The 21500-nt window shown below is 55.4% G+C and overlaps 4 protein-coding genes across 8 annotated transcripts in view; 3 read left to right on the top strand and 1 right to left on the bottom strand.

Moving 5' to 3' along the window:
- Nucleotides 1-8474, top strand: part of NXN (nucleoredoxin) — a 52222-nt gene extending 43748 nt beyond the window's left edge. For all 5 annotated transcript variants that reach the window (XM_075771815.1, XM_075771820.1, XM_075771819.1 and 2 more), the window contains exons 6-8: nt 2226-2405; nt 4736-4860; nt 7305-8474. In XM_075771815.1, coding sequence (XP_075627930.1) covers nt 2226-2405; nt 4736-4860; nt 7305-7487 — 488 coding nt within the window. In that variant the 3' untranslated portion in view covers nt 7488-8474. The remainder of the gene's footprint in view (nt 1-2225; nt 2406-4735; nt 4861-7304) is intronic.
- Nucleotides 8475-9906: 1432 nt separating this feature from the next.
- On the bottom strand, nt 9907-12101 carry MRM3 (mitochondrial rRNA methyltransferase 3). The gene is made up of 4 exons (XM_075771839.1): nt 11842-12101; nt 11334-11578; nt 10753-10920; nt 9907-10546 (listed from the first exon to the last, which is right to left on the bottom strand). Exons 1-4 carry the CDS (start codon nt 12099-12101, stop codon nt 9984-9986), a joined length of 1236 nt encoding a protein of 411 aa, XP_075627954.1. The 3' UTR covers nt 9907-9983.
- Nucleotides 12102-12119: 18 nt separating this feature from the next.
- GLOD4 (glyoxalase domain containing 4) lies at nt 12120-17640 on the top strand. The gene is made up of 9 exons (XM_075771840.1): nt 12120-12245; nt 12586-12635; nt 13339-13459; nt 14302-14446; nt 14655-14791; nt 15123-15209; nt 15453-15566; nt 15654-15740; nt 16333-17640. Exons 1-9 carry the CDS (start codon nt 12156-12158, stop codon nt 16396-16398), a joined length of 897 nt encoding a protein of 298 aa, XP_075627955.1. The 5' UTR covers nt 12120-12155; the 3' UTR covers nt 16399-17640.
- Nucleotides 17641-17808: 168 nt separating this feature from the next.
- Nucleotides 17809-21275, top strand: GEMIN4 (gem nuclear organelle associated protein 4). Its single transcript, XM_075771838.1, has 2 exons — nt 17809-17875; nt 17965-21275. The coding sequence occupies exons 1-2, from the start codon at nt 17866-17868 to the stop codon at nt 21165-21167; spliced, it is 3213 nt and encodes a 1070-aa protein (XP_075627953.1). The 5' UTR covers nt 17809-17865; the 3' UTR covers nt 21168-21275.
- Nucleotides 21276-21500: the final 225 nt, after the last annotated feature.

The following is a 21500-nucleotide window of genomic DNA, read 5'->3' as shown; positions in this document are numbered from 1 at the left end:
TGTTGTCTGAGTCAGTTTTGTATTTGCAGTTGGAGGTTTTAGTGGTTGGGTGCTTCGGTGTGTGTGCCTGCATACGCAAATCAGGTAAAGTCGGAATGCTTTGAATAGTGGATGCAGTCCCTGATAGCTGTGGGATCACACTCACAACGATCTGTGTCTAAATTGAGCCCTTAATTTTCCTAGATCAGCAAAGCTTATTTGAAATCCCTGCCTTGGTATGCTGCGTTGTTTGGGCTGACTGGCGACGGGGTACGGAGCTGAACCCCCTTTTCCAGCATGTCCCTCATGTACAATGCAGGTCTGGAGAGGACCCAAAGGCAGGCATTTGGGACAGGGATGGGAATTGTAAATTAATAAAGATCCAAATCGGTGGATGCTGATCACTGTGTGCTTCTTCTGGCTTCGGTAGTACTTTGTACCTTGCAGGATAGGGCCAGAGTGAGATTTCCCTATTCCTTCTAGTCTGTTTAACCTGTCCCTGCCCTAGAGCTATTTTGAATACTAGCAGGTAATGAATAAGCCTTTTTGTGATACAAAATGGTTTTCTTGGCATACCTTTAGGATTTGCAAGCCCAGCCATCAGGCGAGTTCCTGCGCTACTGCTCTTGCACCAGCCAGGAGCGTGCAGCCCCAGCGCTGCCGGGCTGGAATGAGGGGAATGCGGCCACTCGTGCCCGGACCTGCAGGCAGGACTGGGACAGACAGACAGCCGTGTATTTCCTAGAGAAATGCCTAGAATTCAGAGAGCTTGTGAGTAACCCACTGTTGTACAAACATGAGAGTGCAGTGCCAGGAGTCCGGCAAGGGCAAGCGTGCTGGGTACCCCTGCTCAGAGAATGGCTCTGGCGGGGTATTTCTAACAAATGAGCTTTAAAACGAACCTTTGGATGAGGGCAGGAGGATTTGGGTTGCTTCGGTTTGCTGGTTGTGGTTCGAGGGATGTTACTGGGTGAGGCGATGCTGGATAGCGAGCGGATTGAAGCCCGGGTGGTGAGCAGCGGACAGCAGCACCTGGCACCAACAGCGGTCACTTGACCCATCTCTTGGGGCCTGATCCCAAACTCTCCCCTCTTCCTTCCTCGTGGGATGTTTCTTCGTCTCCTCGATGACAGAGGAATGGTGTGCTTTCCAGATGAAATCATCAACATGAACTGCTCCTGTGGACTCTCCCATGACCGTTTTGTGGCCGGAAAAGTTTGTCGGTGCCTTATCAGATGGGATGGTCACCAGCTGGTGTCCACCCGCCTCCCTGCTGGCCTGGCTGGGTTTGAATAGGTGACTTGGGCTAAATCTCTGCTGCAAGTGCGTTCGCCTCCCTTTTGCGAGGGCAGCGGCCAGGCAAAGTGGATGCCAGGTTTGTTTGCAAGTGTTAGTGCGTATGATCCCGCTCCATTTCCACTTGCAGATGTGTGCACTCTCTTTTGAGTATTCCTAGGGGAATGCATGGCCCTGAGCACTAAATCACCATCGTAAGTGCTGGCTGGGGGCCCTTTCCTCCAAAGGTGGTGTCGGGTGCCTGCCTCACCGGGCTTGGGTGGTGCAAAACAGCATCTGAACCACGTAATAACGTTCATGACATGTCAGAGACATCCCTGTGCTCTGGAAGCGGCTGGGCAGTTGGCACCAAGGAGCGGTGTGAAGGTTCGTGGAGGAGTTCGTGGCTGCAAAATATACGGCGTTCCTTCTGGGAAGGAACACGCCCTGCTTCCTGGCCGCTGTTGTCTGCAGTCTGCCCTGCAAAAAGGTTTGCGTGTGTTCCTGTGAACCGGGGACTGGGCTCTTCCAGCGGCAGCCATGTCTCAGCACTGGGCAATGGAGCCTGTGGGGCAGCGCTGCTCCACCTCGCGCGCAGGAGAAACGTCTGTCTGGCACTTTGCAAGAGGGAGCTTGTGAGGAGGGTCCCTGCATGATGTGGTGGGGTTTGCATCCAGGCGCATCAGCGTCAGGCAGCGGTGACCCCTGCCTGCACTTGGGCAGGGAAAGGCAGGCAATGCCAGAGCCTGTCTGCCAGCTTCCTGCTCTGGCTGCTGAATTACAACGCTCTGCTAGGACGGAAACAGGATCCAGGCACCCCGATTCCCACACCGTGCATGAGCTGCGGAGAGGCAGCGTGCTGCTGGGCTCCTGCCAGCGCCAGAGGCGATAGGAAAAGGCTTTTCTCCCCACGCCCTGTCGCTGGCCGGTTCACGCTTTGGCCGATCCCCCCTGTTGTTCTTCTGTTGCAGGCATCCCAACTCTCATCGTCCTGGACTCCAAGGGAGATGTCATCACGCGGCAGGGGCGGGTGGAGGTGCTGAACGACATCGAATGCCGCGAGTTCCCCTGGCATCCCAAACCCGTGCTGGAGCTGACGGACTCCAACGCCGTGCAGCTGAATGAGGGCCCCTGCCTCGTTCTCTTTGTAGGTATGGAGCATCGCTGCTTTGGAAGCAGAGCCTGTGCTTGGGAAGGGGGCTGGCTACCTGCCAGCTCGGCTGGAGCTGGCCACGGGGCTCAGAACCTGCCTCTGGTGGTGACAGTGTCCATGGGAAGGGACATCGGCCCATTTCCATCACCAGGAGCAATGCTACGGGGTCTGGAGAGGCCATGGGGAGACAGAGGTCCCCGTGGAGCCCCCTTAAGGGGGCTGACAGACCTGGAGCTTTGCCTGCACCAGAGAAACGGGCTGCTGCAGCTGGCAGGGGTTTGCCAGAGCCTGCCTGTGCCCATGGGTCTCCTGCAGCTCCTCCCCAGTGACCCGAGGGATGCGATGGAGTAGCGATTTGCAGTAGAGAGGAGCTGTCATATCAAAGATGCTTTAGTGGCGGCTGCGGAGAGGAATGCTGATGAGGTGTTGGGGAGTACAAGAAACACACTGTCACGGCCGGTGGTGGTGGAGATGGGAAGGGCCTTACGGGAGCAGGGACGCCAGGCACACGTGACGTTCCAGAGGAAGCGTCTCTGGGAGGGATGCAGGCGGAGCCCTGGGACGTGGGGAGCTGGCAGAGGGCTGCACACAACATCCCGGGGAGCGAGCCGAGGGGTCCTGGACTCTCGGGGGGAGCGTGGCTGTTCCTTGAGCACTTTGTGGAGCTGCGGCAGGGGGTTGCTGAGGAAGCCCCCCTTGCCCCGAGCCTGCCGATGTTGTGCGAGGGGCCTGGCCCAGGGCAGGGCTCGTGTCCCGCTTCCTCGCACGCCATTTGTGAGCAGCACGCCCTTCTCTGCAGCGCTGATAACATGTCTCTCTCTCTTTCCCTTCTTCCCTTTCAGATTTCCTTTTGACCCTGATTATTTATTCAGCACAGCCCAGCAGGGGACGTGAGCACAGAGCCAAAAATACTCTCCTCGTGCGGGGAGGACTGGCTGGCCACGCCAAGCATGATTGATTGGGGCTGGCGCTGCAGGCCTCTGGAAAGAGTTATTTTTATCTTGCTCTGAGCAAAGTTTTTCTATCACCTTGCTGCAAACAGCTCGTCAGGAGAGCGCTCTTCGGCCGGTGGCTGGGGCTCTCGCTTGGTGCCCGGGGGCCTCGGTGAATTCTGCCGGTGATGTGTTGGGGCTGAGACAAAGCTGGCACTGCACCGAGGCAGGCATCGGGGATGGGGGCTCCTGGTCGGCCCATGTCCTGCTGGGAGACCCCCCCCAGCAGACTGGTGCCTGCGCTGCACGAACAGCAACACCCCCAGGAGAAGGCAGGCTTAGCAAGAGCCGGTTGTGAATAAATCCCGACCGATCTACATCCGCCCCTGGAGAGTTTAGGGCTAGGTTAGCCAGAGTGTGCAGGGCTGCCTGGAGTGCTGCCAGCAGCCGTTGTTTGGAGAAAAATCAATCCCTGCAGACACCCCGCAACTCTATGTATTTATCACTGTTGTGCATGGAGGACAGACCCCAAAATGCAGCATGCAGCGTCTCTGGCATCCTCTGCTTTGCTTGGAGAAGCCAGAGAGGAGGGCAGGGAAGTGTGGAGCAAGGGCAGAGCGCTTCGGGCATGGGCAGTGTCTGTCCCAGCTGGGGGCTGCACCGCTCGTGTCGGGTGGTTACATTGGGGACCACGAGAGCTGCACGCAACCAGGAGACCAGGGGCCTCTCTTCTGCTGCCTTATTTTTTTATTTCTTTTTTTAATGCCCAAAGTTGTCCCCAAATTGAAATCGTTTCATCTCGATGCTGCTCAAGGACGCAGTCTCTCCTCTTTCCAGCTCAGTATTTGAACTTCAGTGGTGGCTGCTGTTTGATTGATGTTGCCATCTCTTTCTACTCTACCTCTGTCAAATCAAAGCTGCCTTCACAGTGCTGCTGCTGCGGAGACTTGAGCAGAAAAGCTGCCGAGCAGCCGTCCCAAGGCAGAAGGATGGTGGGTGGCGGGCAGGGGTGGCAGGCAGCCTCAGATCAGCACGTTCGTTTGGTCTTCAAAACATTCCGACGCTTCTCAAACTGTAAAGCAGCTTTTTTGTGCCTGTTTATCCCTGCGCTTCAGCAGCGGCACCAGGGAGTGAGCAGTGAAGTATTTTGGGAGCAGGAGCTGCGCCTCTGTTACATGTTTCTCTGTCTCACATGAAAAGCACATTTCAGCTGCTCCCTAATTGCTACAGAGCCGCGAGGCTTTGAAGTTTGTTCTGCGCATCCGGGCTCCGGTTTCCTCCGTGGTGGTGCTGTGGGATAGAGCTGCCAGCACCCGGCCGGTTTGCATCCGTTTGATCCTAACCTCCTTTTTGCCCTGCCTCTTTTGTTTTGTCTCCCCACTTCTGTGCCCTGCAGATTCAGAGGATGACGGAGAGTCAGAGGCAGCGAAACAACTGATTCAGCCCATAGCTGAAAAAATCATCGCCAAGTACAAGGCCAAAGAGGAGGAGGCACCGTTGCTCTTCTTCGTGGCAGGCGAGGTAAGCGGGAGGGGAGCACAGGGCTGCATCCTGCTGTGTCTTTGTACGAGGACTGAGCTGGGTTGGGTACTGCTGTTGCCGCTCCTCAGGTGGGTAAACTGAGGCACCGGAGCTATTGCAGGTAGTCAGGGACCATGGGGCAAAGCCAGACTTAAGTCCTGGCGCAGTCCTCTGCACTCATTGCTGGATATTACCGCTGGCAAAGGGGTCCCAGCTGTGTTTGCTTGGAGGTGGAAAAGCCTGACGCGGGCAGGAGAGCTGCTGGGGATGGGCAGAGAGGGGCTGGGGGAGGTGGGAGGGAGCCACCAGCTGCCCCTTCAAACCCCGAGGCTGCATGGGCAGGAAAGCCAGCCGGGCAGGGCGAGAGGAGCCACAGTTTGGGTTTCAGCTGGTGGTGCCCTCCTCGCTGAGTTGCTGCTGCCTTCCTACCCTGGGAAGAGGGCAGGGACCGGTGCTCCAGCCCCTTCCTTGAGGGCTGCCTGTGGGCAGGGTGGGTGATGTCGGACAAAACTGCCCCTGGGAGCGGGCAAGGGCTGCTCGGGGAGCAGCGGGGTGGTGTGCAGCCATGCTCCCGCTGCCGGCTGCACAGGAGCGTCCTCTGCCCTGGGGATCAGCTGGGCACGTCTTTGCGGCGTTCGCCTGTCCCCTGGTGAAACGAGGGCCGTTTCCTGAGCTGGCCACGCTGTTGGTGGCTGGGATGGCGTTTGGGGTGCGTGCAGATTGCAGTGCTTGGAGCAGGGGATCCACCAGAGCAAATGGGGCTTCTGGTCTCCCTTTCCCCCTGCACAGGCAGCATTGAATATGAAGAATGTTTTGTGTGAGGCTCAAAAAATCTCCTGGCTCTGCCCCCCAGGGCTGCAGTTCCCCTCCCAAGGCGCTGCTCGGGGCCTGGGCAGGTGGCAGCCGTTGCACAGCCATGCGCCTGCTCTGTCCTTCCACACTCACGTCACAGCCGCAGTGTACCGTGAGCGGGGCCCTCCAGAGCCGCCCTCCACACAAAAGGGTCCCCACTGCCGCACCCTGGCCCCCCCGCCAGGCGAGCCCCCGCCGCCACCTCCCACAGCCCCGTTGCCCCCCTCCGGGCAGGCATTCCTGCTCCTGCTGCCATAACAGGTCTCTGAGCATCCCAGCTCAGCCCCATGCCCCTGAATAAGCCCCTTGTTGAAAAGGCTATTTTGGGAGGGTCCAGGACTTGGCCCCCTCCCCCAGAGCCTGCGAAGCGTTTTCCTCCCGCTCGCTGGCTGTAGCTGAAACATTGCCGCTATTCATCCGGCTCCCAACATCCCTGTGGCAGCCGGGCCAAAGAATGGGGAGCATCTAGCACGTCCCATTCATCCGTCACCTCAATAGCCGGGAGCGCTGGCCTCGGGTCTCCGCCACCCCCCATGCACAAAGCAGCTCGGCCACGGCCAGAGCAGGCGCCTCCCATCCCTCTCCCGGCGCCGTCTGGGCCAGTTTTGCATTGATTATAAAAAGGTTTTTGGTTGCTTTGTGGCAACGGAATAAAGGATGAGGCATCCCGACACCTTGGCTCCGAGCCGGGCTGGGAGGTGGGAAGAGTGGGGGGCAGCTGAGCACCCCAGCCCCGCTCGCCCTTCCCCGCCACGTGGTCCGGCTGCGCCAGAAACCCCTGCAATGGAAGGGGAGGCGCGACAGGAGTTACCCTGCCGGCCTCCGCCACGCGCTGCAGAGCCACCAGCCGCTAACCAGATTGATTGATTTCTGTTACCGCCCTTGGAAGGGGGCTCAGAGGAACACCCCATTTCGGACATCGGGAGCAGGAAATCAACTGCCCCAGCGCCAGCTTTTGCGTTGCACGGCCTTGGCAGAGACAAATTCCTCCCTTTGCCCAGAGCTGTGCTGTGCCTGGCCGAAGGGAGGGCAGCCTGCTCCCCCTGCGAGCAGCCTGCTGCTAGGGAGCCCTGCGGCTTTTGTGCGTACCCTCAGACGCTCGGACCCGCCCGTGGGGGTCTCGGTCTTTGTCTCATTCCTGTTTTCTGGTTTGCTCCGGGCGTGCAGCCGGGTCCCTTCGGCACCCGCCCCTGGTGAGTGGTGAGGCCGTGGCCGTGCTGGCAGAGGGCTGGCGAGTCCCCACGTTCGGCACTTGTCACCAGCTCCTGAGATGCCAAAATCGCTCCTGCCCCAGAGGGGGTGCGGGGTCAGTCTGGGGGCGCTGGGAGCTGTCCTTCATGGAAAGGGCTGGAGGAGCATGAGGTCCCAGCCCAGCCCGGGATGAATCAGCCTGGTTTGGTTTTGATGCAAACCACAGGCAGAACAGGCAGCAAGGCGGGTGCTGCCTGCTGCACTCGTGGTCCTGCAGTGCCGGTGCAAAGCCCAAACCCTTGGGAGATAGTGGTGCGCTGGACATGATGCAGAAGCAGCAAACCGTTCCTGGTGTCTTGGCTCTGTGATGACTCCTCTCTCCCTCTCGTTTTGGCCTCCAGGACGACATGACCGACTCCCTGCGGGATTACACCAACCTGCCCGAGGCTGCGCCCCTGCTCACCATCCTGGACATGTCAGCCCGGGCTAAGTATGTGATGGATGTGGAGGAGATCACGCCTGAAATCGTGGAAGCCTTTGTCAGCGACTTTCTAGCAGACAAGCTAAAACCCGAGCCCATCTAAGGGGGCTTCTGCGCCAACAGACGTTATTTAAAACTAGGTCTCTCTTCCGCCGCTTGTGGATTCTCCAGCGTGTCCTCACGCCTGACCCAGTATCCAACTTTCTTGTGGTGCCTTGTTTTACGCAGTGAATCCTTCTCCTAAGCAAACTCCTTGAGATGCACTTTCAGCAGGGAGTCGTTGGCGTTTGGAGACTTCGCTTGTGCTTCATGGTGATATATTCTCTAATAACCAGGCCAGAACTGTTACCGTATCGTTATTTTATACACGGCACTAGCTAGCAGGCAAATCTTTTTGCATGGTGTTCTTCCCAACATATGCATCAGGCAGTGGATGGGGTTCTCGGGGCTCTTTTCTTCTCCTCCTACCCCTTCTTTCCTTTCCTACCACCTCTGCTGACTAAACGACTTTTAAGGAAGCAATAAGGAAACTGTTCCCTGGCCCATCCTCCCTTCCCCCTCCCCCAAGTACCAGTGCCCTGAGGAGGCCAAGACAAAGTCTTAACTGCTGACAACCTCTGAAAGACCACAGCACAGCCGAGCTCTTCCTCCCAGGGGTGAGACTTTTCCAGGTGGGTTTCCCACCTCCCACCCCAAGCACTGACAGCCGTAGGCGGCGGTGGGTGTGCGTGTCAGGGGGTCACCCACCTGCCATGGGGAGATATTCCTGCCCTCGCTGAGCCGGGAGGAGGACCACCACCAGGCTGCCCTCACCCCTCTGTCTGTCCCTTGTGCTCTCCCCATCTCCTCTCCCTCTCTCCTCTTCTCTGGTATGAATTGTCCTGTCCCCTCTATGTTAGTTAATTGAGCTGTTTTTCATAGGTGTGTCCCAAACCCAACGTTAATGGTGCTGTTCTTTAAAAAATAACCAAAAAAACCCCAAATAAAAAAAAAAAATCCTAACCCAAGCAGCACAGCCGAGCCCTTGAAAAGTGACATTGTAAAAACTGTACATGGTGATTGGAACTTTGTAATAAAACTGTTATAATAACCTTGTCCCTGGAGGTGCCGATTGCCGTGTCCTGCCGTCTGGGAGAGGGAGCCTGCCTGGGACCCGTGTGGGAAGAGGAGCCCCAGCCAGGCCCTGTGGGTAGGTGCCGGCAGTTCCTGGCGCTGCTGTGGATAAGCCGGGATCGTGTGTTTTTCCCCCCCTGACTAGCGCAGCCCCCCGCCTGTGCCTGGCTCACCCTGGGGCCAAAGCGGGATGGTGCCTGGCACAGCCCCTCCGCCCTGTGCAGGAAGGAGCTGTTTGGCAGCCAGATGGTGACTGGATGGAGACGCTGTGGAGGGGGGAGCGTTGCCTCGCTGCACCCACCCACCCCACGGACTGTGCCCCCAGCTGAGGGTCCCCCCTGGCTCTTGCTGGACCCACAGCTGCAGCTGTGATGGTTTCTGCCAGCATCCCCGGGAGGGCGGCATCTTGGAGGCGTACTGGTGTGCACTGAATTACGGATGTTGTGCAAGCCAGTGCTTTTTCCTTTCAGCTCATTCGTTAGCGATGGGCAGGATGACAGCCTCTCCCCTTCTATTGCTGCTTACAGCAACCCACCCTGGCAGGAGCTGGGAAAAGCCGCTGGCTTGGCAAGGCAGGAACCATATAAATCCACCCTGTGTTTTGTGTGTTTCAGAGGCTCTTGCGTTCAGTGGTGATACCTGACTTGAGAGCTGTGGGAGGAGCAGCAGCGTTGCCCACCTTACCGGTCACTGAGCTGGGGAGGGCAGGAGGGGGCTGCGTGTGCTGCACCTCCCTCAGCGTTGGGCTGCGAGCAACCTCCCCTAACTTAACTCGTATCCCCTTTACTGGGGATTTTTTGAGGAAAAATCCTTCCCTGGGGCCCAGCACCCATTCCCCTCCGAGAGACAGCCACAGCACGCGGCAGTGCCCACAGCTCCTTTTCCACCCTTCCCCTCCTTCACAATTCATCTGCCCCGAGGCCCAGCTGCCAGAACGAGCGGTGCCCAGGTGTCTGCACGGGGTCTCACCCTGCCATCTCCTGGGCAGCAGCGCAGTCAGGAGTGCCAGAGCTTGGACACCCCAAACCACAGCCAGCCCGGGCCAGCCTGACCCCAAAACCATTAGCAGCAGCCAGGCTGCGCAGCCTGGGGCTGCGAGAGGAAGGACGCACTGTCAGCGGCGTCCTGGCTGGGCTGGCCAAAACCGCTGCTGCGGCAGCTGCGCCCTGACCCCGCAGGGAGGGATCCGAGGCCTCCCCAGATCTGTTGGGTGAGAGAGCGAGAAGAGCCAGGCAGTGGGGAGCTGGCTGCCAGCAAAGCGAGGGCTCCCACCCGCCCGCCTTTCCCTTCTCACTAGCATCACCGTGCGGCCAGAGTGCCCATGGGCTTGCCCAGGAGTCTCACACTCATCCAGGCACAGCTCCAACGCTGCCAGAGCTGTTCAATACTCATTTACTGCAAACCAAACAGCCCGAGCTGCTCTTTTATTAACTCTACAGCGCACCAAAGGGAAGAGGTGTTTCTTCAGCACCCAAACCTCAGCAGTTTAGGCCACTACAGGGAACTTCTGCCTTTCATCTTCCTGCTTGTGCCTCCGCAGCAACTGCCTCTTCCCCTCAAACAGCACGATGCCAGCGGCGATAGCAGAGTTCAAGCTGTCCACGCCTGGCACCACGGGAATGACCAGTCTCTTTCCCCCCGTGCTGGCCGCGAGGTGAAGCGCATCTGCACTCAGACCATGGGTCTCTCCGCCGATCACCACTGCCACTGGAGTCTGTGTCCAGTTTTCGTAGTAATACTGTGCGGCCAGCTCTGGGACGCAGACACCTGTCGCTCCCTCCTTATCCTCGTGCTCAGGAGCGGCCTGGGGTTTGGATTTCACGGGAGCCTTTAGGTTGCCAGGAGCAGAGCCAGCCCTGCCGGCTCCCATCAACACGGACGTGGTCTCAACCTGAGCACCTGGGTCTTTGTTGTCTGCCACACAGACCTTGATGCCGGCAGGAAGGTTGCTGGGAACGGATTCCCAGTCCAGGTTGGTGACGATGGGCAGACGGAAGTGAGCTCCCATGCCTGCACGGAGCACCTTGGGCTCCCACGGATCCACACAGCCTGGGATGGAAGGGAGGAAAACAGCAACGCTGCAGCGGCTCCCACAAAGATGGATTCAGCAGCCGCTGCTTCTCGCAGCAAACCGTGTCCGGGCCAGGCACTGCCTACAAGCTCTTGGGAACAACATCTTCAAGCACTTCTAATTCCCTGCCTTCCCCCCAAATTACTCAAACTAAACTATTTTCCCCCGGGGGAAAGGCTCTTACCTTTGGTGAGCAGCACTTTCTCACAGCCTGCTCCTGCTGCAGATCTCAGAATAGTCCCCAGGTTTCCCGGATCTCGGATGTTATCGCAGATAAGGAGCAGTGGCAAGGAGCTGGTTAGCTGAGTGGCAGGGTAAGACATCTTGGCATGGTCAGGCTTGGAAAAGATTCCTGAGGAGACAAAGTGCTGACAGGTTTCTGACTAACACACCCCAAGGAGAGGGCTGTCTGTGATTTAGCCCAAATTTCACTAAAGAGGTGCTAGAGAAAGCATTAGAAAAAGCACGGCTTAAGAGAAGTTTGAGAAAAGTTTGTCACTTGACAAGGAGAACTGTTTCCCAGCAGAGCTGGAGTGACGCGCTATTAAAAATGCGCATTATCACCTTCAGTGTACTCGAGGAGCCACTTTCACAGTTACCACAGCAGGGCAAATAAAAGGGAATTCTCTCAAGTTATGCCACTCTTGACACACTGACAGAATGTCTAGGGAAAGGTTATGAAGAGAGAGTCATTATCGACTTAGTATTAAGTGTGAAATAAGTTTCCCTTCGAGCAGTGTTGTGACTGTTTCTAAGGCAACTTACCTATAAGCCCCTGAGGAGCTATGAGGTCAGACCAGCTCTTAATGTCTTCAAATTTCACTTTAAGTAAGTTGGCTCGTTTTAGCTTTGCCTCGGGCAGTTCCTTCAGGTGCCCCACAGCGCTGAAGAAGAGAGTCTGCGGCACGGCTCCTGCCTCCAGGGCATCCTTGATCAGCCTGTGACCCTCCAGCAGAACCTTCCCGTGATGATCCCGAAACTTCTTTGACTTGGCGATAGTCACCACTTTTCTGCGGAGGAGGAGAGAAAACGGCCGTGACGCTAAGGATACCTGCGGTCTGACGTTTGCCCCCCACTGAGGACTTCACTCGGACGTCCCCAGGGACCTCGGGTCCGGCTGTAGCGGGCACTGCGGTATCGGTCTCTACCCTGAACCCCCTCAATGTCGGCGTTTGCCTCAAATTCCGCAGAGGCGACACCGGGCCGCTGGCGGGCGGTTCCACAGGCCCCGCGGTGGACACACGCAGCCCCCTGCCCGCGGGCCGCAGCTCACCCCAGCCTCCTGTCACTGGGCGCCGCCTTCTCGTACCACAGCCCCGGCCCGGCCGAGCTCCGCTCCACCGCTGGCGGCGGCGGCTCCCTGGGGCTCCGCTGCGCCTCGGCCGCCGCGCCCCGCTCCTTCTGCGGCGGGAGCACCCGCACGGGGCTCCGCCTCAGCACCCGCACCCCGCACCGCCCCGCCGCCTCCCTCAGCCCGCCGGGCCGCAGCAGCGAACGGCTCAACCGCGGGGTCAGCTTCTTCAGCGCCGCCATCTTGCGTCGTCACCTCCGCGCGACGGGCGCCTGGCGTGACGCCATCGCTCCGCCATGGGGACTCGGCGAGCTTTGCACTTCGTCTTCAAAGTGGGCGATCGCGGCCGGAGCGCGCGTTTCTACCGCGAGCTGCTGGGCATGAGCGTGAGCGGGGGCCGGGCCCTGAGGGAGCGGGCGGGCGGGGGGGGTTGGAACGGGACGGGACGGCGGGGGATGGCGGTGGCGGCGGCGGCTGTTGTCGGCCACCTCAGCCGCGGAGGCCCCGGCGCTGCCCCGGCTCCCCCCGGCCCGGCGCTGCGGGACGACAGGGGCTTCTCCGGCCCGACGGGCGCGGTCCCCGGTAGCCGTGAGGGGTGCGGGTCGCCGCCTCCGGCCCTTGCCCCCCCCCGCCGCGGCCGCGCCGCGTTAAGCCCGGTGGTGACTGTGGGGGTGAAGGGAGAACGCATCCGCTCCGCGCTGACGTCCTTCTCGTCTCATTTGTAAGGTGTTGAGGCACGAGGAGTTCGAGGAGGGCTGCAAAGCCAGCTGCAACGGGTGAGCAGTGCCGGGTGCCTTCCCCGGGCCTTTAGTTCTCATAAAACCCCTTCCGTCACGACCAGCCGTGTGTGTCGTTGTGCTATAGCTAAAATAGGGTCGGGTTGGGGGTTTTAACCAGCAGTTCCCGTCTTTGTGTAGGTGTGAAGTGTACATCGAAACACAAGTATTGTTGCGTTACGCCTGTAGACTAATACTGAACTTCATAAAATTATCTCTAAACTTTCCTGGAATTACATTCAGTTACGTTGGTTTTCTGCGGACGTGGGGCCATCTGGGGTCTTGAATTAAAAATTCCTCCTGGTAGCCCCAAAGACTTTTGTCTTTCCTCATGAATGAAAGAAATCTCACCATCTGGTGCCTAACCTCTTACTTTTCCTACTTCGCAATAAGGAAGCGCTCGTATAATTCCAGGTAATGAGCAGCTTGTCCTCCTAAATCACGAGCTGTTAAGAAAGTAGAGTTGGTTTTTGTGGCATCGTCATGGATGGCAGCCCGAGGTCAAAATATTGGGGGGGGATGCCCATGTGCTGAGCCACAATGAGAATTCTTCACAGGTATCAGCCCCTGCTTGGTGGGAGGTTACTGGTTCACCAGTGCCTTTCGTTTGCTCTAGAAATGCAATTCTTCCCTGAAACGCTAATACATGTGGGTCTTGATGTTTGTTTCTAATACTCGTGACAACTCAATACGGATGTTCCAGCCCTTACGATGGAAAATGGAGCAAAACGATGGTGGGCTATGGGCCAGAAGACAATCACTTTGTTGCAGAATTGACTTACAATTACGGTATTGGAGAATATTGCCTGGGCAATGACTTTCTGGTAAGTACCGCACTTAGCAGCAAAATATTTCTTCTTAAGATGAGCTTTTTTTTAAATTTTATTTATTATTTTTATTAGGAGTCTGTGCAGCATATAGGTTGTACCACTTGCTTTTTTTCATGCTGTTTAATTCCGTAAACACTTTTTATTCTTGCTTTTGTAGTTGTCTCCAAGTTAGAAGAGCAGAAACTAAAGCAGCTTTGTGCTCACTTTGGATCCAGGAAACATTTCCTTGAGCACCTTCCAACTCTTAGCTACTGTGTGTGTAGGACAGCTGATACTTGCTGGCAGATCTGATGTGAAATGATCAGCTAAGGAGGATCTTGTTGTAGGAAAACACTCTTTATTATTATTACTTATTTCTTTGTTAATTAATAGTTGACAGCCGATGAAGTTTTCATGTTTCTTCTATGAATACGTGTTATGTGTTTTCTCATCATTTCCCCTGGGCTAATATTCTTCCCCCAGTTTATGGGGTGTCAGGGAACAGACGCGTGGAGCCACAGATGTCTGCCTAATCTGGTAGAAGTTAGGAACTCAGTTTTCAGCTTCTGTCCAATGTGTTGAATCAGAATTTTAAATTCCTTTTGCTTTCCTTTTTCCTTTGGTTTGAAAGAAGGGTAGATTAATGCATTCCAAATATATGTGAGATGCATAATAAGACTAAGTTTATTTTGTAGGAGTAAGATACCCAGTTTCAGGAGATTGTATGGTCCATCTGTTATAAAAAGTACTTTAAAAAATAATTTCTGGTCCTTTGTAGAGGCAGACTGTTCAGAGGTAGGACTTGGGCACCATCCACCCCGTGAATTTTGTGTGTGTGTCTGTTCTGTTCTCATTAGGGCATAACACTTGTGTCCAGCCAGGCCGTGAGCAATGCTAAGAAGATGGGGTGGCCCCTCAAAGAAGTCACAGCTGGCATTTTTGAAGCTGAAGCCCCAGGGGGATACAAGTTCTACTTGGAAGACAAGGAACAACTTAAACAAGGTGAAACTTAACACACTTGCTCTTACTGGTGTTCGAGAGGGATTTACGAGTGGGATATTAGAATGGGCTGTGCGTGCATGTCTCGATGGCATTTTTATGAAAAGGAGCATGTTTTTGTTATTTCTTTGTTACTTCTCAAGAATGTAAAACTGTGCACTTAAAACTAGGATGTATTTGTAACTGATTTCATATTATTGCAATCTTCAAGATCCTGTGCTAAAGGTAACCCTGGGTGTCTCCGATCTGCAGAAGTCTGTTAACTACTGGTCTGATTTGCTCGGGATGAAAATATATGAGAAGGATGAGGAAAAACAACGGGCTTTGCTAGGCTACGGAGATAACCAGGTTAGTCCTCAGAAAACTTTCCAGCTCTGATCTTTTAAGAGTTGCGTCTCATCATAGAAACCTCTCATTTCTTGAGAACAAAATCTTAAAGGGGAAGAAAAGCTCTTAATTAAAGCAACTGTGCACTTAATTATATGCATTTTAATTAAAGCTTGTGTATACTTAACTGCATTTTTTTAAAAAAAGCTGTGGTTTGCTCTGGTAATTCTGGTTCGTTGGGAAATATGTGTGTGGGTGATTTTGAAATTGTCCACATCAGTGAAAAGCTGGAGTGAAGGCAGCACTGAGAACAGCATCTTTGCAAGTCAGGCTTTCTTTTTTCCTCTTTCAGTGTAAGTTGGAGTTGAAGAACGTTGGAGGAGCGGTGGATCACGGGACAGCGTTTGGGCGGATTGCCTTCTCCTGTGCGAAGGAAGAGGTAACGATCACATTTCCCTTACCCCTTTCATTACCCAGGGGTGACTAGTGGGAGGTTAATTTCTAGTATTAGCAAAAAATCTCGGATGTGAACAAAATAATACTGAGCAGATGCTGTGTTTATATTTCTTGCAGTGGGAATGCCATGCAGTTGTGGGTAATGGGGAACTGTAAATGAGAACAACCTGAACGCATCTGATCTTTGTCTGACTAGGGTTGATTTTTGTTTGTTTTCTGGTTTAAGTTGCCAAACATTGAAGCACTGATGAAAAAGGAGAATCAGAAAATTTTAACACCTCTGGTTAGCTTGGACACACCTGGCAAAGCCACAGTGCAAGTGATTATTTTGGCTGATCCTGTGAGTAATATTTGAAATAGTGATTCAATTAGATTTAAATTTCTCTCTCCCAGGTATCTGATTTACCTGCTCTTAAATTTCATTTAGGACGGCCATGAGATCTGCTTTGTGGGAGACGAAGCATTCAGAGATCTGTCCAAGGTGGACCCTAATGGTGACAAACTGTTAGACGATGTAAGTAACGCTCTCTGCACATTCGTTTTCTTCCTGATTATAGGCACCTGTAGAATCTAATTTTCATTCCAAGTGGAGTTTTTCTGAGAAGCAAGTTGTACAGGCTGCTTTCTTGCTAAGAAAAGCAAATAGTTTTTTAAAATTTATGTAGAGTCCTGGCTAGAGTTTTCCAGCCTCGCTCTCGGGGCGACCGGGTGGCGGCATGTCTTGAGTGTAAGTTACTACAGAAAATGATTTGTGAGCTGCAGTAACGTCAGCGCAGCTGGACGTCCTCCTGAGGCAGAGGGGCTCTGGTGTGGAGCGTGAGCTCTGTGGGAAGGCTGTGTTTAAACTATCCCATTTTGCTCTTATATTACCAGATCATCTATTTATTTGCTCAGCAGAGAACATTGATTTTTTTTTTTTTTCCCCCCAGTCTGTTTTCCTTACTAGTACATACAAAATAATTTATCCATCAGAATAGCTTTCCTCCAAATTTGAAGGTGTCCTTGTGATCAGTCTGGGTTTGTGGGGCAGGCTGGTGAGCGTGAGCAGCCCGGCGTCTGGCGACTCAGCTCCTGTTCTGAACACGTGAACGCTTTTCTTCGGGCAGGCCATGGCGGCGGACAACAGTGAGAAATGGTTCGCTGCGCAGAAAAGGAAGAAGGCTTCTGCTTAGCTGGAGAAAAGGACTGGACTGCTCGTTCGTGCCTTGGTTTTCGTCTGAGCGAAATGCCAACCCTATGTGACGTGTTGTATTATTCCTACCAGTAAGAGGGCACAGTAATGTCCCATGCTGGTTGGTTTGTTTGATTTAAGCTTCTGTCTCTTACTGCCGCTTTCTCTTTTCAAGCAAATGGCATGTTCTCCTTCAAAAAAATCAGGCTGTGCAGTAAGGAGTACGTGGCTTCAAAAGCAGGGCTCATCAGTTAAGAGGAAAACCTCCCATTTCTGCATTGTTTTTATTTCAAAAAGAAGTTGCTAGATTCATTACAATATCTAATTATGTAACTAATTGGCTTTAGCCATCCTGGATTTGGAGCTTAGAGAAGAGATTTTCAGGTAGCTGTGGGTATCACAGGTACCTCACTTGTGTGGCAAAGTGTCGGGCTGAAGGGAAGGGCTGCGCACGCAAAGCTCGAGCAGTTCAGCTGTCGTAGGGCACGCCTGTGTATTGGGAACAGAGAAACCGTCTTGCTAAAACACATGAATATTCTACTCTGGAACAAACCTTACTTTCATTCCAAGATGTTTCCCCAGTTTCTGAGGTGAAATGTTCGTTCGAGAAGCCCGTGGTGCGTTTCTCACTGGGGTCACGTTATTGCTGCGGTGGTTTCCACCGCTTACCAAGAAGCCTTCCGCGTTCCCCGTGGGAGCCGGGGCCGCGCTTCAGCGCGTGTAGCAGCTCTACGCTGTCCACTGAGGCGCCGGGAGGCGACTTGGAATAATCGTATTGTGGTTTTGCAATCAGTTTTTGATGAGAAATTGCCTTTAGAAATAACAGTTTGGGAAATAATAACAGAAATAATGTTGAAATGAAGTCACTCTGCTTTTGCTAGTGGAATAAGGGCTGGGAATACAGGGAGTAATTACCAGCATTGGCCACGTCAGGCGCGCTGCCTGGCTTGTAACCTTTCTTGATGAAAACCTTGAATAATTTTCCCGGAGAAAATTGGGCAAAATCAGCGGTGTTAGCAGTTGCAGAGGCACGTCAACGCTTGTAGTGAATATTCTGACTTTAAACAGGAAAAATTCCTCACTGTGATTGTGTCGTTCCAGCTTTTTGGTTCAAGTTCAACGACGCTTGTGAATCGTGTATCGATCAAATTAAAAACGTCACGTGTACGCTGCACCCCTGAAACCGGCGCTGCCGCGTGCCGGTGTCGCCCTTAAACGAATAAAAGTGATTCGGGAGGAGGGACTGAGTGGCTTCCTTCCACCTTCCCGCCATGGCGCTGCACCGAACTTCCCCTCCCTTTTAATTGGGTTTTTGATTTCCCTGCGCGCTATAATTAATGGGGGGGGGGGCGGGGCAGGCGGTGTCACCGCCCAGCCGCCAGGGGGCGCTGCGGGCGGGGCGGGGCTGGCCTGGCGTGACGTCAGAGCGCGCCCCTCGCGCCGCGGCCACGCCGCCGCCGCCGCCGCCATGGAGCCCGGTGGGTGCGGGAGCGGGGGGAGGCGGGCGGGGGGGGGACACACACACACGCGGTCGGGGACGGACCGAGGTAACGGTGTCTCCGCGCAGGGCCCTGGGAGGTGTGCGAGGAGACGGCCATCCTGCACGGCGGGTTCCTGCTGGCCGCCCGGCTGACCCACCCGCGGCCGCTGCGGGAGCTGCGCAAAACCGACTGGCCACGCGTGGGACCCCCCATCACCGACGCCCTGGGGGAGATCGGGGCCCGCTGCCCTTCGCCGCTGCAGCACAGCCTCTGGAAGAAGGAGGCTGTGGCCATCGTCTGGGCTAAGGTCCTGCTGCCGGGCCCCCCGGCCGCCTCGCTGGACCAGGGATGGAAGGAGGACGGGTTTTTCTCCGTGGGCATGATGATCCCCGACGTAAACCGCACCGTCCTCTTCGAGCTGGTCAAGGCCCTCGGTGCGCCCCGGCTCTTCGTGCAGCTGCTGCTGGCGCTGCCCCAGGATGTGCACCGGAGCGAGCTGGAGCACTTGGTGGAGTACGTCGCCAGCGAGACGTCCTCGTCGGACATCGCGTTCTTCTTGGACGTGTGGTGGGAGGTGATGAAACACAAGGAGGGAGAGGAAGACGCAACGGTGTCTACGTTCAGCACTCTCATATGTCAGCATGGGTGCGAGCCCTCTCTGGATGACGGTCTCCAGCCCCCAAAGAGGTTCAAGGGTGACCCAGGCGCTCTGAACGACCCCCCTGCAGCCACCAGCCCGCTCATGGTCCTGATAGAGGGGTTAAAGCAAACCTACCAGAGCATTGCCCTGCCCCGCCTGAGGTGCTACGCCTTGGCCAACCTGGTGGAGCTGCTGACCGTGTTCACCGAGCTAGAGCCAGAGGGCAGCCCCCTCCCTGTCGCAGAGTACCTGGACAAGGTCAGCTCTGTGGTCAGCCTCTGGACCAGCGACACTGAAAGTCAGTTCCACCACAGGGGGCTGGACGAGAAGGTGAAGGAAGCAGAGAGAAGCATGAACCTCTTGCCCGTGGCCAAACTCTCTCGTGAGGAGCTCTTTGTTGGTTTGGACTTTCTCTGCAGCTTGTTGCGTGCCTGGGGAGAGGAGCTGCAGGGCACCCTGAACAGCTCTGAGGAGCTCTGCTATGAGAGCTACCGGCTCCTGGATGCTCTTACCACTTTTGGGAAGAACTTGGTTTGCTTCTCAGAGACTAGAGACCTGGGTGAGGATGAGACGCGTGTAGTGTTAGAGCTGACACAGATCACCAACAACTTCCTCAAGGAGATCAGCGTCAGCCTGAAGAGCAAGGATTTGGACACCAGCCTTGTGTCTTCAGTTGCTATGACAATCATTGAGCAAAAGCTGGACCGACACATGGAGATGTGCTCCATTTTCGTTTCTGAAAAGACCTGGGCCTTTTCCAAGGACTGGGTTGGCTGCCTTGTGAAAAGTAAAGCTCTCTTCCAGAAACCAGAGCTAGTTTTGAAATTATTGGAGACGCTGGTGAACTTTGCCACATCCCACCAAGACACGGAGGCCCAAGAGCTGCAGATGCAAGTGACCAAAGCCATCATGGAGTGTTACACCGAGCTTTTGTTGACTGACAAAAACAAAGTGATCTCGGGCGTCCTGGCTTCCTGGGGCGGACCAGGTCTGTCCCTGAACTTGCAGGTTGTCATGGAAGGCTTCCAGGAGGATCTGAATGTGACTTTCAACCAGATCACAAAGAGTGTGTCTGATGAAGGCCTGACCAGGGCTGTGGCTTCTGTAGCCAGGCTCACGCTGCTGTACCCCGAGGCCACGGTGAAGCAGGTTTGTAATCTTGCTGTATTCAACCTAGGAGCGCACCAGTTCCTCGCGCAAATCCTGTGCTCCTTCCCAGCGCTGAGCTTCCTGGAGACCCGTGATGATCCAGACAGGCCACGCAGCCTGGTGGTGAGGTGTCTGGAGGAGGCAGTGTGGGGGAGGCTTTCCACTGTGAGGGAAGAGGAGCAGTTCCTTGAGTTCCTGGCCTTCCTCATACAGCCAAGCTCAGCTGCCCCGCTTGTGTCACCTGCAGAGGTGAGCAAAGCCTTTGTCCTTCCCTATTTGAAGTCAGACTCTGCTCAAATTGAGCTGAGCCTGCAGATCCTCAGTAAGGTTTTGGGGGTACAGGCCTGTTCAGAAGAGCACTGGATCAAGTCCTGTCACCCGTTCCCGCTTCTCCTCAGCCTCTGCAAGCTTCTAGATGGCTACACAAAGTACTGGCATCAGCCTAGGGACCAGCTCTTCCCTTCGCTGGAGACCAAAGACCTGTTGCTGAAAGTCCTCTGCCAGCTCTGTGAGGTGGTAAGACCAGAAACTGCCCCCTCCCCCGAGCTGTGGGTCCAGTCGCTGGCCTGGCTTCACAGGAAGGTGGCATCACTGGACTGGACCATTGGTCTTCGGCTGAAGAAGCTTTATGGAGACCACTTCAAGAACGAGGTCCCGGCGACGCTGTTTGAGATCTGCACGCTTCCTGAGGACGAGTGGACGTCCTGGCCTTTGCCAGCCTATGGACCGGGCAGCGGGCTCCTGGCATGGATGGAGTGCTGCTGCGTGTCCGCGGCGCTCAGGGAGACGATGCTGACGCTCCTCACGGTCAACGTGGACAACCCTGAAGAAGTGAATCTCTTCAGCAAAGGGTTCCTGGTGGCCCTCATACAGGTCCTCCCTTGGTGCAGCCACAGTGAATGGAAGAGGCTCGTGCACGTGGTCGAAAACCTGCTGCAGAGGCAAATCCTGTACGTGCCGTACACGCTGGAGTACGTGCAGTACATGCCCCTGCTCAACCTCCGGCCGTTTGCCTGCTACCTCCAGTTCTCCGTGCTCTTCCTGCGGGGCTTCCAGCTCCTCTGCAGCTCCAGCTGTTCCACCTGGTTGCCGGCAGAGGCTTGGTTCCACGTGGTCCAGCTGTACTGCAGTAGCCTCACAGACCTGCTGGACTCCGTCAAGAGCGTCGCAGGGCCCCCCTCGCACCCCACCGAGGACAGGACCTCCACGCAGGAGGTGTCCTTCATCTGCATTCAGATGTTCTGCCATCTGCTGCACGTCGCCGCCATGCTGCCGGACAAGGGGTGCGGCGAGCCGCTGGTGGTGGCGGCGTTGGAGATCCTCTCGCAGTACGAGACGTTCAGCAGCGCCGATACGTCCCCTAGCAGCAGACTGCGGAGAGCCAACGAGAAGCACTTCCTGGAGTCCATCGTGGACAACGTCAGTGACAAGGAGCTGCGTGGCATCCTCCTGCAGAAGCTCAGCAAGCTGGGAGCCTGCTCGGCCGGGGAGCCGGCTTGAGAAGCTGGAGCGGGCGACAGGAGAGCGCCGACCCAGCCTCAGGGGACTCCTTACGTGGAAAGTTGTAAGAGCTGTAATAAACCCTATCTATTTTTCTCTTTTGAATTTACTTCCCTGCTGCCGTGTTTTCTTCCATCCTGTCTAAGCAGTGGCGGGGCCGTGTGAAGACGGGTAGGAACAGCCGCTCGTAATTTTCCAGCGGGAATAGCTGTGCACACGGCTGTTCCGGATCTGCATTTATAGAGAGCCTGGCAGCCTCCGACATCAGGGAAATTATTTCCCTCCAGCTCTCCTGCCACCAGCTCTCTCCTAGTCCTGGGTGGATTGCTGGGT

The sequence above is a fragment of the Balearica regulorum genome, chromosome 19, assembly GCF_011004875.1.
Source record: "Balearica regulorum gibbericeps isolate bBalReg1 chromosome 19, bBalReg1.pri, whole genome shotgun sequence".
Taxonomy (NCBI): domain Eukaryota; kingdom Metazoa; phylum Chordata; class Aves; order Gruiformes; family Gruidae; genus Balearica; species Balearica regulorum.
Note: the sequence above shows the minus strand (reverse complement) of the source record. Positions and strands in the feature narration are given on the sequence as shown.

Coding starts and splice junctions, on each gene's coding strand:
- MRM3 (XM_075771839.1), bottom strand. CDS start 12,101: ATGGCGGCGCTGAAGAAGCTGACCCCGCGGTTGAGCCGTTCGCTGCTG. Junction 10,921..11,333: donor AGCTCCTCAGGGGCTTATAG/GTAAGTTGCCTT, acceptor TTGTCTCCTCAG/GAATCTTTTCCAAGCCTGAC. Junction 10,547..10,752: donor GAAAGTGCTGCTCACCAAAG/GTAAGAGCCTTT, acceptor CTTCCATCCCAG/GCTGTGTGGATCCGTGGGAG.
- GLOD4 (XM_075771840.1), top strand. CDS start 12,156: ATGGGGACTCGGCGAGCTTTGCACTTCGTCTTCAAAGTGGGCGATCGC. Junction 12,636..13,338: donor TGCAAAGCCAGCTGCAACGG/GTGAGCAGTGCC, acceptor CGGATGTTCCAG/CCCTTACGATGGAAAATGGA. Junction 14,792..15,122: donor TAGGCTACGGAGATAACCAG/GTTAGTCCTCAG, acceptor TTCCTCTTTCAG/TGTAAGTTGGAGTTGAAGAA.